Source organism: Rattus norvegicus, chromosome 10 (assembly GCF_036323735.1).
Source record: "Rattus norvegicus strain BN/NHsdMcwi chromosome 10, GRCr8, whole genome shotgun sequence".
Lineage (NCBI taxonomy): Eukaryota > Metazoa > Chordata > Mammalia > Rodentia > Muridae > Rattus > Rattus norvegicus.
Window position 1 is genome coordinate 89,925,640 of NC_086028.1, and position 18,468 is coordinate 89,944,107.

General features: G+C 39.8%; 1 protein-coding gene across 10 annotated transcripts in view; it reads right to left on the bottom strand.

Moving 5' to 3' along the window:
- Positions 1–18,468, bottom strand: part of Cdc27 (cell division cycle 27) — a 49,095-nt gene that overhangs the window by 24,964 nt on the left and 5,663 nt on the right. For 5 of the 10 annotated variants that reach the window (XM_006247534.5, XM_006247536.5, XM_006247533.5 and 2 more), the window contains exons 1-6: positions 10,440–10,551; positions 8,454–8,601; positions 4,765–4,890; positions 1,909–2,006; positions 1,102–1,256; positions 787–998 (exon numbers count right to left, since the gene is read on the bottom strand). In XM_006247534.5, coding sequence (XP_006247596.2) covers positions 787–998; positions 1,102–1,256; positions 1,909–2,006; positions 4,765–4,890; positions 8,454–8,601; positions 10,440–10,548 — 848 coding nt within the window. In that variant the 5' untranslated portion in view covers positions 10,549–10,551. Of the gene's footprint in view, positions 1–786; positions 999–1,101; positions 1,257–1,908; positions 2,007–4,764; positions 4,891–8,453; positions 8,602–10,439; positions 10,552–18,468 lie in introns of those variants that run through there. The other 5 variants (NM_001024793.2, NM_001415702.1, XM_063269460.1 and 2 more) reach the window with 3 other exon arrangements.

Below are 18,468 nucleotides of genomic sequence, written 5' to 3' on the forward strand. Positions count from 1 at the left end.
ATCGATACAGTTATCCATTGGTCTCTGCAGATGCCCCAATCAATCTCCTGGTCATGCTATTTTAATAGCTTTCTGGCCTTGAGACTCCATTCATAGTCTATTTTTTCATGAGTTTGTTTGATAGTTCTGGTATGTTTGATAGTTTGATACGTATCCTTTGTGAAGTGTTATTGTATACGTATATAATACACTTTTAATAATCTTGACAACATTATTTCCCAATGACAGGTTTCAGAAATGAGGACTGGAAATGCTGCCATAAGCACACCATACACATACATCTGGAGGGATTCACTGCTATCTGTAGATGCACAGCCATAAAGACTGGATCTTTAATACACATATACACTAATTGATACATATTTAAAAAGCTTTAATATTTTCCTCTGCTTAATTTTACTTTGAGAAAGATCATCACATATCATAGGCTTTGACTTTTAACTCCTGGCTGAGGAACTTCTGACCTTCCTGCTTCTACCTCCCAAGTGGTAAAATTTCATGCATTTGAAACCTTGCCCAGTTTACAGAGTGCTGAGAATCAAGCCTGATCTTTGTGCATGCTCTACAAGCATTCTACCAACTGAGCTACATTCTCACCCTTTTAATATTTAATTCAAAAATGTTATAGATGTATTTTTTTTACTTCATTTTTTTGAAAACAGAACGCCAATCTGTCACACTGATTTGAGAGGATGCTGTTTAAATTAACTTACATTACTAGTAATAGGGTTCACCAAAGATCATTAATATATTAGAATACACTTTAAAATATCTTGTGTGACTTACCTTGGGGTTAATGGGCTAAGAGCAGTTGGTCCTCCTAATAAACTTCGACCAGTTTTTGGTTTATTTTGAACCTGTTTAGATAATATGGAAGGACCAGTTCCAAGGGGGACGTTATCTGGTGAAATTACAGCTGAATCAATGTAAGACACGGAGGAATCTGTATTCAAGGAGTACTTTGAATTGGAAGATTCTAAGTTCAGTCTGTTTAATTCCTGAAACAGAAATTTTCTACCATGTCACTTATGATACACTGCTAAGGCCCAATCACCCTTGCGGGTGTTCAGAATACTTGAGCATCAGAAGGAAAGCACTTACAATCGTGTCTTGGGGAGTTTCTGTAAGGACTGTCTCAGGCTGTCTGTGAGATAAACTGTGGTTAGATACTAGAGCTGTACACGTGTTGGGAAGACAACTGCTAAAATTCTGTAGAGATGTTAATTTAAATGTTTGGTCAGGATCTGGCTTCTCACCTGTGAAGACCAAAAGACAAAACAAAACAAAAAACTTGCCTCTGAGGGGTAATTTCTTTTCAAGTATACATAATTAGGTACAAATAAAGCCTTGGAGTTTCAAAATTCTCCTGCCCACTTATGTTATCAATCTTACCTCCCAAACGCCCAATCATTAACTTATTGTGGAAGTTAACCCTTACATTAAAGATTACATTTGGGAAATAAACTAAATTACAAGTTTTAAATATCATAACTCAGGGCCAGCATGAAGGTACAGCGGGGAAGGTGTCTGCTGCCCAACCTGAAAACCTCTGCATGAAGTAAGATGCGTTTTGAGATAGGGTTGCCTGCAAACTCCCCTAGTGGTGAAGCTGAATGCGGCTGAAGCTGGCAGTAAACTTAGATCTTGCTGCCAGAAGGCAGTGGCAAACACCTTTAGTCCTGGCCCTTGGAAGGCAGGGGCAGATGATCTCTGTGAGCTCAAGGTCAGACTGGTCTACAGAGTTCCAGAGAAAACCCGAACTCAAAAAATACAATATAAAACAAACAGAAAGGAGAGAGAGAGAGAGAGAGAGAGAGAGAGAGAGAGAGAGAGAGAGAGAGAGAGAGAGAGAAATAGAAAAGGGGAAGAGGAAGAAGACCGCTCCCGCCACCGTCTCCATGAGCTTACCTATTTCACATAACGATTCAAAGGGAGACCAGAGGAAAGGATTTAAACTAAGGCTCTTTTGGTAACATTCTGATCCTTTGGCAAGCCGATCTGTCTTGCTGTGGAGAGAAACAATGGATTAAATAAACTATAAGCCCTAAAGCTTTTCTTATAATTTTTGATATAAAAAACCAGGTAAATCTTATAAAAATTCTCACAGCACTCTTTGATGCGTCCCTAAATTATAATTTTCTAGAAGCAATAGAAGTCATAAATAACAAATCAATCCATGGGTATTAACACCAATTAATTAATATTAATCCAAGGTTAAGGAAAAGAAAAATACAGGGGCTGTGGCACAAGCACAAGGACCTGAGTTCGAACCTCAGCATCCATGCCAAAAAAAAAAAGCTGAGTGTGACCATAAATGAGTGTGACCTCTGTGCTATGGGAGGTGGAGACAGGAGGATGGATGCGATCTGGTGACTGCCAGGCTCAGTGAGTGAGTGAGTGAGTGAGTGGAGAAGGAGAGAGGGAGAGAGAGAAAGGCAGAGACAGAGACAGAGACTGGACCCTGATTAAAAGAAGGTAGAATGACGTAGAAAGATCAACCTCTCCCCTGGCCTTACTGCAAACATGCAACGCACAGAAAATACATTCACTAAAGAAATATTAAAGGGAAAAATCCAATGAAATCTCAATGTTTGAGGATTGATCTAAACTCCTGTGATTAGCCTTCCTATATTTGCTTTTGGCAATTCCAAAATATACATATTTTTCTATCTAATCTAATTATACTTTAAAAGAATTTCTACATTTTTCCTTAAGATTTTTATTTTTTCAACCTCCTTCCCCCATCACTCCCTGTAAATCATTTATTGCCCTCAAACATCTACTTTTTTTGAGAAGCCACCATATAAGAAAAAAATGACTCTTTTTGCTGTCAACTCTCCTCTAGGTGCGTTCTGTTACTACTCCTTCCCGCCCAGCATGGAGGACGGAACACAGGCTGCTGCCTTTATTCTTAACCAGTTAAAACTAGCATTCCCTCACCTGATCAAAATACTGCCCAAACCTTATTACAATACCTTTTGACAATAATAAAAATTTTAACTACTGTTTCTTCCTTCTCCATCACAAAATATGGTGGGGGCTGTGAGTTAGTCCCTTTAATATTCCCAGGACCAAGTCCTTACCGTCTTTAGGTATAATGGGAGAAGAACCTCAAGCATCCCTCGAATGAATGACAACAATAATCATAGCTGGACGACAGCACCCAGCTTCATTTCTTTCTTTTTTTTTTTTTTTTTTTTGAGACAGGTTTTCTCTGTGTAGCCTTAGCTGTCTTAGAACTCAAAGATTCATCTGTTTCTGCCTCCCAAGTGCTGGGACGAAAGGCGTACACCATTTTTCAACTCATTCTATCTTTCTTTATTCTAGTTCACAACTGTGGCATGAATGATTTGACATCACCTGAAAACCCCCTATTTAACCAGATAATTTATTCTACACAAAAAGTCATATGTATCCCTGAATGGCCCAGAGCTCACCACAAATACCAAGCTGGCCTTAAACTCTGCCTCCTGCGTGCTGAGATTAAAGGGATACACCACCATACCTGGCTACTTTTTTTTTTTTTCTTTTCTTTTTTTCGGGGCTGGGAATTGAACCCAGGACCTTGCACTTCCTAGGCAAGCGCTCTACCACTGAGCCAAATCCCCAACCCCCCCTTTTTTTTTTTTTAACAGCAGTTCTTTTTCTTTCTTTCTTTGTAGGCTTTAATCCCTTTTTTCATAATATATAACAGATGGCATTTATTACATGCAAAAAATCCCGATGGGCAGTTTTGAATATTTTCTATTTTTCTACTCAACTTCAAACGTATTTTTTTTTTCTATTCTTTTTTTCGGAGCTGGGGACCGAACTCAGGGCCTTGCACTTGCTAGGCAAGCGCTCTACCACTGAGCCAAATCCCCAACCCCTTCAAACGTATTTTTTAAAACAGGAGTGAGAACCATGTTACTATTATATAGTAATTCTGAGTTCATGGATGTTAAAAATCCTTGTTACAGGGCTGGAGAGATGGCTCAGTGGTTAAGAGCACTGACTGCTCTTCCAGAGGTCCTGAGTTCAAATCCCAGCAACCACATGGTGGCTCTCAACCATCTGTAATAAGATCTGATGCCCTCTTCTGGTGTGTCTGAAGACAGCTACAGTGTGCTCATATATAATAAATAAATCTTTAAGCTTTAAAAAAAAAAAATCCTTGTTACACACTTCAAAGGTTACTACATATTGGAAGAAAATAACACTTAATTTGCATTACTGAAACCTACCTTCCACAACTCTAAGGGAAAGAGTAGTATTTAATTTTAAGGAAAAGAAACCACTGGTGTCTTCAGTGGTGACAACTTGCTAGAACTGTAGCTACTATCACTAAGGAGCTAAGCAGAGTGCAAATGGGACGACGTCCTTACTAGGTAACGGATGGAATGAGGTCATGATGGGAAAGGCTAGAACTACAAAGCCAACTGGGTCTGTAAACATCAATATAGGCTACATCAAATGGGCACAGTCCAGAGCACTTCTATACAGGAGTCTATATCAAATGGGCACAGTCCAGAGCACTTCTATACAGGAGTCTATATCAAATGGGCACAGTCCAGAGCACTTCTATACAGGAGTCTATATCAAATGGGCACAGTCCAGAGCACTTCTATACAGGAGTCTATATCAAATGGGCACAGTCCAGAGCACTTCTATACAGGAGTCTATATCAAATGGGCACAGTCCAGAGCACTTCTATAGAGGAGTCTATATCAAATGGGCACAGTCCAGAGCACTTCTATACAGGAGTCTTGAGTCACTGGCACTTACCAATATACATGTCCCAACAAGGAAAGAGTGAAGCAAGCTGAATCACCAAACTCAGTGACAAGGTCGTCATGGCTTTTTTGCTTATTAAACACTCCACCAGATAAGATTTGTTCCCCTTCTGCAAGCCTTTAAAATATAAATTTATTTTAATGTCAGTAAACGCACTTCATGAAGACATCCTTCATTATCACCGTGAGTCTAATGACAGACGCAGTGAAAAGTTAATGGTATTTTTAGAACAATCATGTAGTTAGAATCATTAGGAAGCTAGTGATTTATGACCTTATATTTTCAGTCCTGCCTTTAAACCAGAACTCATTAAATTTTAATTGCTATGTGGACAAATCTAGTTTGAGCAGCATATGTATTATTCATGCTAAAGAAGCAGTTGATCATTTTATATGAGGGGAATATTAATGGCTTTACAAATGTGTGTGATTGTTCTTCATTTTGTATAGAAATGTGCATGCAAAACCTGATTTTTCTTAGTTTACTGCTTACTGCCCACAGCCATCCTAAGTTTTATAAAAATGTAAATTATAAACTTATAGCAACAGGTTCTTTTCTTTTTTCACCAAGTGGGTCCTAGGGATCAAACCCAAGAGTGTCAGCTTGTTGGCAAGTGTCTTTACATGTTAAGTCACCACACCAGCCCCATTTCTTTTAAAAGATTTATTCATAAATAATATGTATGTAAGTTCACAGTCGCTGTCTTCAGACACCAAAAGAAGAGCATCGGTTCCCACTACAGATGGCTGTGAGCCACCATGTGGTTGCTGGGATTTGAACTCAGGACCTCTGGAAGAGCAGTCAGTGCTCTTAACCGCTGAGCCATCTCTCCAGCTCACACCAGTTCCATTTTAAGAATGAAATATTAGTATCACTTTATATCTTTTTGTCAATTATATTTTCTTCATAAGAAAAGTAGTTCTTTAAATAAAAAAAACTGCATGATTTCACTATATAATTTCAGCACAAGAGAGTTTGGAATGGTTTGATCTTTAAAGTGTTTGATTAAAAACAACTATGCTCATTATGTGGAAATTTATTTTATATATTTTTAAGTTTTACGCATATGAATATTTTGCTTATCTGTATGTTTGTGTACCATACTGTGTGTGTGTATATGTGTGTGTGTGTGTGTGTGTGCGTGCGTGCGTGCGCGCGCGCGCACACGCGCGCTTCTGTACAAAGGCTGGAAAAGATCATCAATCACATCCTTTGGAACTGGAGTTACAGATGATATGTGTGCTAGTAACTTAATCCAAGTCCTTTAAAAGAGCAGCCTGTGCTCTTAACTGCAGATCAATCTCTCACAGACATAATTATATATATATTCATATTACATATAATACATAATTATACACATTTATAGATATATATCTGTATCACACACACATCTCATTCATCATCCATTTTTATCTTTTAAAAGAAAGAGACAGGGACCAGCTGGCCTGGAATTTGCTATGTAGTCTCAGACTCCCCAATCTCTGCCTCTTTAGTGCTGTAATTAAAGGTATACCTTACCACACCGGGCTTTTTTATACTGAGGGTAAATAAACCTCATTACTAGGCTGACCAATGTTTCTACATTAAAATGGATGGATTAAAAAACAGTTGTTCTTTTCAAACACCAAATACTAAATTGCATTCAAGAAAGAGAGAATCACTTTTATTACAAGTCATTTACTGGGGACGTGTGCACAAGCCATGGCAGTACCTGTGGCAGTCAGGGGACAACTTCAGGCTGGGTTCTCTTACATCATACATCAGGGGATCAAACGTGGTTGTTATGTTTGGCAGCAACTGAGCTGACCAGCTAAAACAACTCTGCCAGCCCCGTTATGTGGAAACATTTTTTTTTTTTCTTTTTTTCGGAGCTGGGGACCGAACCCAGGGCCTTGCGCTTGCTAGGCAAGTTCTCTACCACTGAGCTAAATCCCCAACCCCATGTGGAAACATTTTTAAGATTTCAAATTTTTAAGATTAAAATTTTTGGAGGGAGGGAAAGGGGGAAGAGAGAGGGAGGAAAGGGGTGTGGGGAGAATGACTTTCTACATAGCCCTGGCTCTCCTGGAACTATGTAGACCAGATTGGTCTTGAACTCAGAAGAAATCCACCTGCCTCTCTTTACCCAAGTACTAGGATTAAAGGCATGTGCTATCCCATGTACAGCAGAATCTTTGCATTTTTAAATAATCTAGTAATAAATAAATAAATAAATAACTGACTCAATCACCCTTTATAGGGCTTATTCTAGTGTTGCTTGTGTTCAAATGCCAAATTCTGTACCCCAAGACCTGGTTGCTCCAAGATGGGTAGATCCTAAGGTATACCAGCTTTTGTTGTGTAAACCTTGCCCCCAAAGTTACCACTGATGCTTACAGCCTGGACTGGGCAGAAGAGAAAGGGAGGAGCTGAAGGAGGAGAAAGAAGGAGGAAAAAGAAGATGCCATGGATCATAAGTGCATGGTGATGAGGGCTGGCCTGTTGAAGTAGGAGGGGCCCCAGGGGAGCATGGTAGTGACACCTCTGGATTACTGAGGAGCAGACAAAATAGCATAGAGGGTTGATATCGACACAACTCTATGCCTTAAGGCTTATTATAAATATCAAGATTATTGTGTATTTTATTTGGGAAATAAAATATTTATTTCTACAGTGGGATAGAAACCCCCAATCCAGAGCAATCCTTAAATAGTTAGTTGCTGGACAAATAGCATAGCTACTTACACGATAATTTTATGAACCTTATCTTGTACCATCTATCTATTAAAAAAAATATACAAACAGGGAGCCCTGTTGTGGTGGCTCACGCCTTTAATCACAGCACTCGGGAGGCAGAGGTAGGCCTGTCTGAGTCTGAAGCCAGCCTGCTGTTCCAGGACAGTCAGGGCTACACAGAGAAACCCTGTCTACAAAAGCAACCTCAACCTCAAGAAAACCAAGACAAAACAAAAACCAAACAAAAAACACATATATGGGAATAAATATCCGTTTAGACACTTTTGCAAGTATTTCATCTATAGATGAATATATTTGCCAAAATGTAATCTGTATTCCAGCTGCGTCCAGATCTGGAATATGGTCAGATGACTTAGTTTTAATGGTAGTGAAACTTTGGTATGTCCCTTACTTTGAATGGTAGAGATGGGCTGTAATTCCCCAATGATCTCAAAGGACACACATGTCACCTATCCTTGTGAATTGTCATGCTTCTAGGCTTATTTAAGTTGCCTAACCATGAAAGCCAAGCCAGAGGAAATGAGACTAAGGATCATTTTGGGAGCTAGAAAGAATTAGTTACAACTGAAACGTGTCTTAAATTGCATTATTTTGGGACTTATAATGTAGATCAGCTGGTTTTATTTGACAGTCACAGGAAGTAAACCCAAAGCCACACACATGCTAGGGCAAGAGCTTTACCGTTACACCACAGCCCTGTGTAAGGTAAGAGTGACTGTCTGGCTTCCATGAAGCCTAGGGCTAAAGATCTCCAGCACTAAAAAGAATTGTTATTTATCACCATCATAATTAAATCTCTCCATGACCAAATTTATGCCTACGTCAGTGGTGCAAACCTTTCAACTGTTATTCAAGAGAGGAAAGGAAGTCAAGAGTTAGAAAAATTTTATGCAAAATTCAATGAAAGTCTAACCAAACTAGGTAAAGTAGATTTTAATACTCACTTGCTGAGGTCAACACAACATTTTGCAAGCAGGTATTTACACTGCGGGGTGGTACAACTGTGTCCTTTCAAGAGTCTATAGGCTTTATAGGCCTTTCCTGAGCGGTAGTAACAGGTCGCCAGTAGAAACAAGGCTTCTTCTGAATGTACTAAGACAAAAAGAAAAAAGAAAGATAAATTAGCTACTATTCAGTTTGCCAATAAACAAGCAAAAAAAAAAAAAAGAAAAAGAGAGAGAGCATGTCACTGTCATTTAATTCAAAACAATTATTAATTTAAATTTGAATTATGGAGAAATCAGTTATTGATAGAACAGGTAAGGTTAGTAGTTCACATCTGTAATCTCAGCACTCAGTGGGTTGAAGCAAAAAAAAAATCACTTCAAGTTCCAGACCAGTCAGGAAATATAAAAAAGCAAACAAGCCAGTTTGCCAGATCTGATCCGTCTCTCTATAAGAACTAAAGCAGTGATGTGATGGAGACAATTACATCCCCTGTAAATTCGTAAGAAATGCAAACACACATGCACACACCTCTACCCTTAAACAGACTACCAGGAAAGCATCTGATTTTAGATAATATTTTTTTTTTTTTCGGAGCTGGGGACCGAACCCAGGGCCTTGCGCTTCCTAGGCAAGCGCTCTACCACTGAGCTAAATCCCCAGCCCGATAATATTTTTTTTAAAGATTTATTTATATATTAGTACACTGTAGTTCTCTTCAGATACTTCAGAAGAGGGCATCCCATTACAGATGGTTGTGAGCCACCATGTGGTTGCTGGGATTTGAACTCAGGACCTCTGGAAGAGCAGTCAGTGCTCTTAACCACTGAGCCATCTCTCCAGCCCTAGATAATATTTTTAACAGACATGTTAGGAAGACAGAAGTTAAATCTTACTACAAAGGGAAAAATGAACCTCATTTCTGTGGTGAAAAATGTTTCTACATTAAAATGGACAGATTAAAAAATATCAAATAAGACAAATCAAAAGTTAGGGTCTGGGAGGTGGCTCAGTTGGTGACAATGCTTGCTGCCAAGCTTAAGGGCCTGAGATAAATCCCAGACCACAGTCAGAAGAAAAGAAACAACTCAAGTTATTTTCTGACATCTATACAGGTCATAGCACACGACTGGCCCATTAAAAAAAAAAAAAGTAAAAATATTTTCTGGAGAGAAAAAACATGACAAGCATGGAGGCTCTTGTCCCTAATCTCACAACTTGGGAGACTATTGAAGGACAGTTCAGAGTTTAAGGCCAGCTTGAGATACAGAAAACTTGTCTCAAAACAAAAATGAAACAGCTGGGAGGAAGTCAGGAAGTGCTCGCCTTGCTTCTTGGGACCCTATGAAAAAGCTGGCACACGCTTATAACTCCAGTGCTGAGGAGGTGGAGGGAGGAGAATTCTGGGGCACAGCAGCCAGACAGCCTAACCTACTTCACAGGTTTCAGGCAACTGACAAATCATCTCAAAAAAACAGTAAAAGGAGCCAGAGGAGAAAACATCCAAGGTTGCCTGATGTTTCTAGCCGTCCATACTCAAACACCACAGGGGGCGGGGGGGGGGGGAGTTGGCGAGATAGCGGAGTAATTAAGAACATATGGTGAGGGGTTGGGGATTTAGCTCAGTGGTAGAGTGCTTGCCTAGCAAGCGCAAGGCCCTGGGTTCGGTCCCCAGCTCCGAAAAAAAAGAATAAAAAAAAAAAAAAAAAAAAAGAACATATGGTGAGCTTAAAGAAGTTTGGAGTTCAGATTTCAAACACATTTGGGGAGGCTCACAATTCTAACCCTGGGGGATTTGATGTCTCTGGTCTTTGAGGACACTATATTCCAGAATTATCCATACACACACACATACATATACACATAACTAGAAATAACAAAAAAGTTAAAGACAAAGAGAATAAGAACCTTGCTAACCATAAAAAGTGATAAAAATTCCGTATTTTATTCATTTATGATTCTTTATAAATGAACAGATCACAAACCTTCTGCATATAGTCGTTCTGCGAGGAAAACTGCGTCTCGGTAAGCATAGTGGTTTAGTGCTTGCCATATAGCAGCCTGCAAATAGAGAAGGCACATTAGCACACACATGGTAACTTCTGGCACTGTCTTGAACATAATACTCAAGTTATTATGCATAATTTATTTGTATTATCTCTTTATTTACTTTTGTATTTGTATGTGTGTGTAGCAAGTGGGCTTATGTGTGTGGGAAGGAGGTAAAAACAACTTCTCCCTCACCATGTGGGTCCGAGGGAACTTGAACTCAGGTACTGGGCTCAGCAGCACGTTTGTTAACTTGCTGAGGCGTCTCACCTGCTCTGGCTACTTTGATCTACCTCTTTCTGTGCAAACATACGTGTGCAGACAACTGCAGAGACTGGGAGTGGGATGGATCCCTGAAGGTGGTTATGGGAGCCCTAATGCAAGTGCTGGGAACCAAACTTAGGTCCTCCATGAGAGAAGGAAGTGTTCTTATCAAGTGAGCCATTTTCCCAGCCCAATTTCACTAATTTAAGTCATAAAAAGCAACGACCTGAGTAAACCCAGTGTGCTATATATAAAGTTCCTCACTGTAGGCTTCCAGTATATCTGCATTTACTCTTCATCCCTGCATGAACTTCCAACCTTCTATACTTCTCTATACCCTACTTCTTCACCAATAACTTCCTCATCCCCAAAATCTAGTTTGAAAAAACATAATCTATACTAACGTCCTAGCCCATTCATCCTTCTATTCCCTACACTCCTTTTTGTGACACAGATTTTAAGATTTTACTAATTTGGTAGGAAAAGAAGCTTCTAACTTTTTTTTTTTTTTAAATAAGGGGATTGGGAAGATAGTAAGTCCATGCCAGGGAGAGCTCTTCTCCCCACCACCACATGTGTGTACATGTTTGAATAGATTTCTCTGCCAACACTTTCCTACATATCAATTTAATAATGCTCAACCTCGTGGAAAGGGATATTTATATTACTGATTATCACACCACAGTAATGGGACTCGTTAGGGCTAGAGGGTCTTTATTGTTTGGGAAATAAAGATGGGATGAGGAAAAAGATTCCTAAGGCCACTAAATGAAACTAGCACCTGTTAGAAAGGCTTGTTGGATTACTCCAGGATTCTGCCTCATTTAAAGCCAATTTAAAAAGTACCAAATAAATATATGCTGTGCAGGAACATACAGAACCCTCATGAAATGCTCCACCATATCTGCTGCTCACTTATCCACATGCTGTCTATCAGCCATGACTGCATTCCTTCTTACAGGATTTGCCTGTAATAGACAGCAGCATGCTTATCCACTTGGAGCACAACGGCAATACTTGGTGTGAATATTCTTCCTGACGTACGCCCCCGCCCCAGATTCTGACAAGATTCGCTATTGCTCACCTCTAGCCCACTCTTCCTTCTCCCTTCCACTCCTGTTTTTGAGACAGGGTCTCACCTTGCCTGGCTTTGAACTCACTTTATAGACCAGACTGGCCTCAAACTCAGTGTGCAACCTGCCTCTGCCTAGGATTAAGGATGTGCACTTCCCAAGTGAACCGTCTTTCCGTCTCAGAATCACAGCACCCAGCATAAATCCCAGTGTTCTAATACTGAAGTAAAACTACCGCTTCCTATACACTCTTTTTGTTATTATTTTTTGGTTTTGTTTTTCAAGATAGGGTTTCTCTGTGTGGCCCTGCCTGTCCTGGAACCTGTTCTGTAGACTAGGCTGGCCTCAAACTCAGAGATCTGCCTGCCACTGCTTCCAGAGTGCTGGGATTAAGGACGTGCACCCAACCTACCCACACTCTTTTGGAAATCTTGTGAAAACTACAGACCTCCCCAATAAAGGCAGATATAGTAAAAATAAGTATTGAAAACCTGGTGTAGGGCTGGAGAGATGGCTCAGCGGCTAAGAACCCTGACCATTCTCCCAGAGGTCCTGAGTTCAAATCCCAGCAACAACATTGTGGCTCACAACCATCTGTCCATCTGTAAAGAGATCCAATGCCCTCTTCTGGTGTGTCTGAAGACAGCTACAGTGTACTTACATATAACAAATCTTAAAAAAAAAAACAACCCAAAACCTGGTATATATTTGAGGTTTGGTATACATTTAAATATATACTGAAATGTATACAATCTGAAATTTATAAATACGCTTTTCCAATAAGATGTACTTAGTTCACGAGAGCCTACTCTGTGTGTGTGTGTGTGTGTGTGTGTGTGTGTGTGTGTTATAGATTCTTAATAAATATTTGCAGAATTGACTTACGTGATTAAAAGGGCAAATTTACCAATCAAGGAAGTTCCTTTTATAAAAAAATTTGTTTCTTATATTTATTTACACGCTGGGTGTTTTACTTGCATGCATGTCTGTACAACATATGCATGCCTGGTGCCCAAATCAGTCAGTGTAGGTTTTTGGATCCCTTCAAATTGGAGTTTCAGATCTGCTGTGTGGGTGTTGGGGACAGAACCTAGTCCTCTGTAAGTCCAGCCCTAGAAATTCCTTTCTCTTTGTATTTTGAAGACAAGTATATCAACAATGTCTTAAAAATTACATGATTGCTAAGAACAGAGAAGAAATGGCTTTTAATCATACCAAATGGTATGTGCTGGCTAAGTGCACACGTGAACAGCATTGGAGATTCTGACACAGTCCATGTTGGAAAGGTCTAAGTGAATGGTCAGTGGCTCTAGCCATAATTTACAGAACAGCACAAAGAGATTAAGGCCAGGGGACATGCCTTTGATTCCAGCACTCAAAGACAGAGGCAGGAAGATCTCTGAGAGTTCCAAGCCAGCCTGGTCTACAGAGTAAATATGAGGCCAGGCAGGAATAGAAAGATCCTGACTCAAAATCCAAAAACACAAACTTTAGTCCATGACAGAATTTTCATTCCTTAAAAAATGTCCCCTTTGGGGTTGGGGATTTAGCTCAGTGGTAGAGCGCTTGCCTAGCAAGCGCAAGGCCCTGGGTTCAGTCCCCAGCTCTGAAAAAAAAAAAAAAGAAAGAAAAAAATGTCCCCTTCAAGCTCCACATAACTGTGTTTGAGCCAACACACTAGCTCAGAGCGTAAGAGAGAAGCCGAGCCTCCCCAGATGTCCGTCTCATAGCACAGACCATAGCGGGGTTTTCAGCTTGTGACAGTAAGGTAATCTGACACATGGATGCATAGTGTGTACATGTGTACATTGTCTCATGCCATTTATTACTGCTCTAAAAAAGCCTCCTCTTGGAATTTTATCTGGTTTTACTGCCAGTTTTAACTAAAATCCATTGTAGAATAGGATGGACTTGCTTTCTGGCTTGTGTTTGGTTTTTTGAGATAGAGTCTCTTACATCTCAAGCTGGCTACAAACTTACTACCCAGTGGAGGATGAACTTTATCCTTCTGTCTGCATCCTAAGTGCAAGACTACAAACAAGTACCATCACTTGTGGTGCACAGTGCTAGGACAGAACCAAGGACTCTGCGTGCAAGGCAAGCACTCTAACAAATAAACAATATCCTCAGCCACCAAGTGCATTTCTGCTATGTGCTTGCACGGAGGTCGGAGACTCATGTAGGGAGTCTGCCTCAATCACTCTCCACCTTAGTTTTTGAGACAGGATTTCTCAGAGTCTGGAATTCACTGATCCAGCTAGGGCTGGCCAGCAAACCAGAGGGGTCAATCATATTTTCTTTCCCAGCACTATGATAACAGGTGTGTGCTGCCACACTTGACTTTTTACATAGATGTCAGGAGTCATGCTCAAGTTCTCAGGCCTGTGTGGGAAGTACCTTACCAAGTCATTCCCCCAACGCCTTCAAGTTCACTTAAAAGAAAAAAAAGTTAGATTAACTGTGCGTGTGAGTGCTTTGCTTACATACATTTATGCTACCACATGTGTGCCTCGTACCCAGGGAAGTCAGAAGAAGGCACTGGATCCCCAGAACTGGACGTTACAGAAGGTTGTAAGTCATCATATGGTGCTGGGAATCAATCCAGGTCCTCTATAAAAGCAACAAGTGTTCTCAACCCCAAACCATTTCTCCAACCCCTCGAAGTTCATTCTCTAATCATGCAAAATAATAGCTTTCATTGTGTCATCTTTGTATATGTGTATAATGTATTTTGATCATATTCTTGCCCTTAATTTTTACTTTTGTTTCTTATCCAGGAACCAGTCATTGCTGAGAAGACATGAGTGATGAAGTCAAGCACACAAGACTATGGAAGAGAAGAATCCTTTAAACTTATAAACAGTTTCCTCAGTAGTCTTGCTATTCCTATCTGAAAGCTGTGCTAAAATCACAGTTTCAGCATTACCTTCTTTAAACACACTATCACCACTGGGGACACAATACAAGAGCCAAGGACTTGGGTTCAAATCCCTGAACCAGTTGTGTCTTGAACAAGTAACTGAATGACTCTTAGGGGAAGACTTTATCTTTTGTACAGTGATCAGTGTTTCTTCATTTAAAAGAAGAGTCAAGGGCTGGCAATAGGGCTCAGCAATTAAGGGCGTGTACTGCTCTTGCAAAAGAATGGACTTAAAACTTCCAGCACCCACATCAAGAGGCTCACAACTACTACTTGTAACATCAGTTTGGGAGGCTATAGCACCTCTATCCTCCACAGGCACCTGCACTCACATACATATACTGCCCCCCCCCAATTAAAAGCATATAAACTATAAGACCACAGTGAAGAATAACAGGCGTTCTAGCACATATCTGGTAACTGCAATGCATTCTAGCCACTGACACCATTGTCTTTCTGATACCATCACGATTCTTTCATCCCTCATCAAATTAATTACTCTCCTTGGAAAGCCAGAGTTTACAAAATAAATATCTACAGAATAAAGAACAAACTTTTTAGATATTCAAATCAATTCTGTTTTAATTTGCTTTAACAGGATTTCAGATGTGTTGTCTAAAAGTAGAAAAATTCTCCATCATTCACTTAAAATTCAATATATTTTCAGTCTTCACATGTTTTTGTAGCTAGGTGTGGTAGCTTATGTTTGTAACCCCAGAACTTAGCAGGAGGAAGCAGGAGGATCAGGAGTTCAAGACTAGCTTAGGCTACATGAAATCTGCCTCAAACAAAACCAAGAAACCTTTGTGCAGGGATAGGGAGATGAGTTAGCTGGTAAACAGCTTGCCTGGCAAACACAAGGACATGAACATGAGTTTAATCCCCAGAATCATGGTCAAAACAAGAAAGAAAGAAAAAAAAAAAAAAAGAAAGAAAGATAGTGCAGGCTTCTAATTCCAAAAAAGCCGGTAGATTTCAGGGCTCACAGGTCAACTAGCAAGCAACCAGCCAGCCAACTTGCAAAGTTTCAGATTACCAGAGAACCTGTCTCAAAAAAAAAAAAAAAAAAAAGAAAAGAAAAGAAAAGAAAAGAAAAAGAAATGAAAGCAAGCAAGCAAGCTGTGGGTAAAGTAATAATAGGGGTTAAAATCTTACAGAAATGTTAAGTCAGCCTCCAGGCCAACAGTGGTGTGATCTATTTACACGCACACCTAGAAGGCAGACCAGGACTTTCTGGTCTCGAGTGTCTCATGCATCTTCACTGCTCAGCTCACTTACTGAGCTTACTACTTTTAGAAAATTCCATTCATCCATTAATTCATCCATTAATATACCCATCGTGTTGGCTACATGATCCTGTTCCACATAAAGCAAGTTAAATAAGGCTCGGCAGATAACAGCACTTGTTCTAAGGCTGACAACCGGAGCTGGACAAAACAAGAACTCTTACTCTTTCCCCTCTCTCTACTACACAATCACTGCTATCTAGCCTGCATGGAAATAAAATGGCAAAGCAGGCAAAAGCATCCCAAGATGGACTAGTCAACAAACACTGACGGCACAACTGGATTTCTTTGGCACAACTGGATTTCTTTCTGCAGAAGAATGAGATTTATATCTTTCACTGCATAAAAATCAATGTACAGGGGATCAAAGGCCTTAACTTAGAACCTGAAACTCTGAGAAGAAAATAGAGACTCCCCTTAAATATACTGGGGTAGGTAAGAACTCTTTTGTTGTTTTTTGAGATAAGGTTTCTTTGTGTAGCACTGGCTGTCCTGGAACTCGCTCTATAGACCAGCTGGCCTTAAACTCACAGATGTCCGCCTGCCTCTGCCTCCTGAGTGCCACTGCTGGATGGCAAGAACTGTTTAAATAGAATACCAACAGCACAGGAACTGACCCCAAGTATCAACACCTGGATCTATACTACATTTTCAACTACATGAAAGATAAGGTGTTAATATCCAAAATTTAAAAAGAACTGTAAATTTAAATACCATAAACTACCAATTAGCAAATGGGCTAATGAACTGAATAGACAGCTTTTGAATGTCAGAATGACTGTCTTCAACAAATCTTTGACAAATAATGTCAGAGGCATGTGGAGAGAAAGGAACCTCTATTCACTGCTGGTGGACGGAAACTTAATATAGCCATTGTGGACTCAGCTACTCACTCCTGGGCTATATCCACAGAATGCCATACCTACCACAGGGGTGTCTGCACCCTGTGTTTATTGTTGTCTTATTCGATAAAAAAATTACTGGAACCAATCCCCCACCTAGTTTTCCACCAACAGATGAACAGATAATGAAAATTTGGTATATATGGATTTTATACTTGGTATATATAAAAACGGAATACTACTTTACTCTAAAAATATAAAGTTTAAAAATAAAAATACTGCAGGAAAATGGATGGACCTAAGAATTATAAAAAATATTATTTACCCAATATTATAAAATATATTTGAGTTCATACAATCTCAAAAAAATGTTTTTTCTCATATATGAAATCTAGCGGGCTGGAGAGATGGCTCAGCGGTTAAGAGCACTGACTGCTCTTCCAGAGGTCCTGAGTTCAAATCCCAGCAACCACATGGTGGCTCACAACCATCTGTAATGAGATCTGATGCCCTCTTCTGGTGTGTCTGAAGACAGCTACAGTGCACTTATGTATAATAAATAAATCCTTTAAAAAAAAAAAAAGACATTAAAAGACAGTTTAAAAAAAAAAAAAGAAATCTAGCCAATAATAAATGTATGCATATAAACAAATGCCCATGTAGATACAGTATTATATGAAGAAATGAATGAAATGGCAAAAGGAGAGGAGGAAGGACTGGATATGGGTGGGTATTGGACACGAGTTATGAAACAGAAAACTGCTTTTCCATTCTCTAATTCTGTCATGAAGGTTCAGGTTTTGGTGGTAGGTAAGAGTAAAATTTAATGTGATAACTATAGATGTTAAATGTCACTCAGAAAACAACAGGATGAGGGAAGTTCATTCTAACTTGACTCAGCGATTATTTCTTGAATGTTCCCTATATAAAGAATGGTCTCTGTATCTAAAGTCAGGCAGATAAAGATGATTCCTCTGATAATAATCAGATGACCAAGCTATTTCTGAGCCTTAACCACATGAGCTAAATAGAACCAGGCTGGTCTGGGACAAATAATAAGACCTTGTCCCAAAATAAAGAAATTAAGGAGGAGGAGGAAGAGGAAAAGAAAAAATATATATCAAGCTTTGCTCGGAACATCTATTCCTCATAAGCACCAGCAAAGATGGGGCATCCGTCCCACATGTCTCTCAATGACTGAGTGACATGCATCTCGCTGGGTTGATGGGATGTGAATGGACTGTTCATCACTACAGAGTAGTTGCTGATGGTCAACAGGGCTAAACTCAGCACCCTGTCCAACAGATGGTATAGGCCTCCCCAACACAGCACCCAGGGCACCAGTTCTACAGATGAAAGCCAGATGGGTGACAAGTTGCTAAGACAAAGTTAGGAAGCCAAACAGCAGCAGGATTCTTTCCTTCTTCCTATCCAACAAAATGTTTACGAGACATTCCACTGGGAAACTAATGATTTAGTCCTGGGCTGTATTCATTAAAAAGATAAACCAAATTCTTACTTGCTGTGTCTTCTTTGTGTGCACTGTATGATGTGTTCATGTGTGTAAGAAGGCCAGAGGT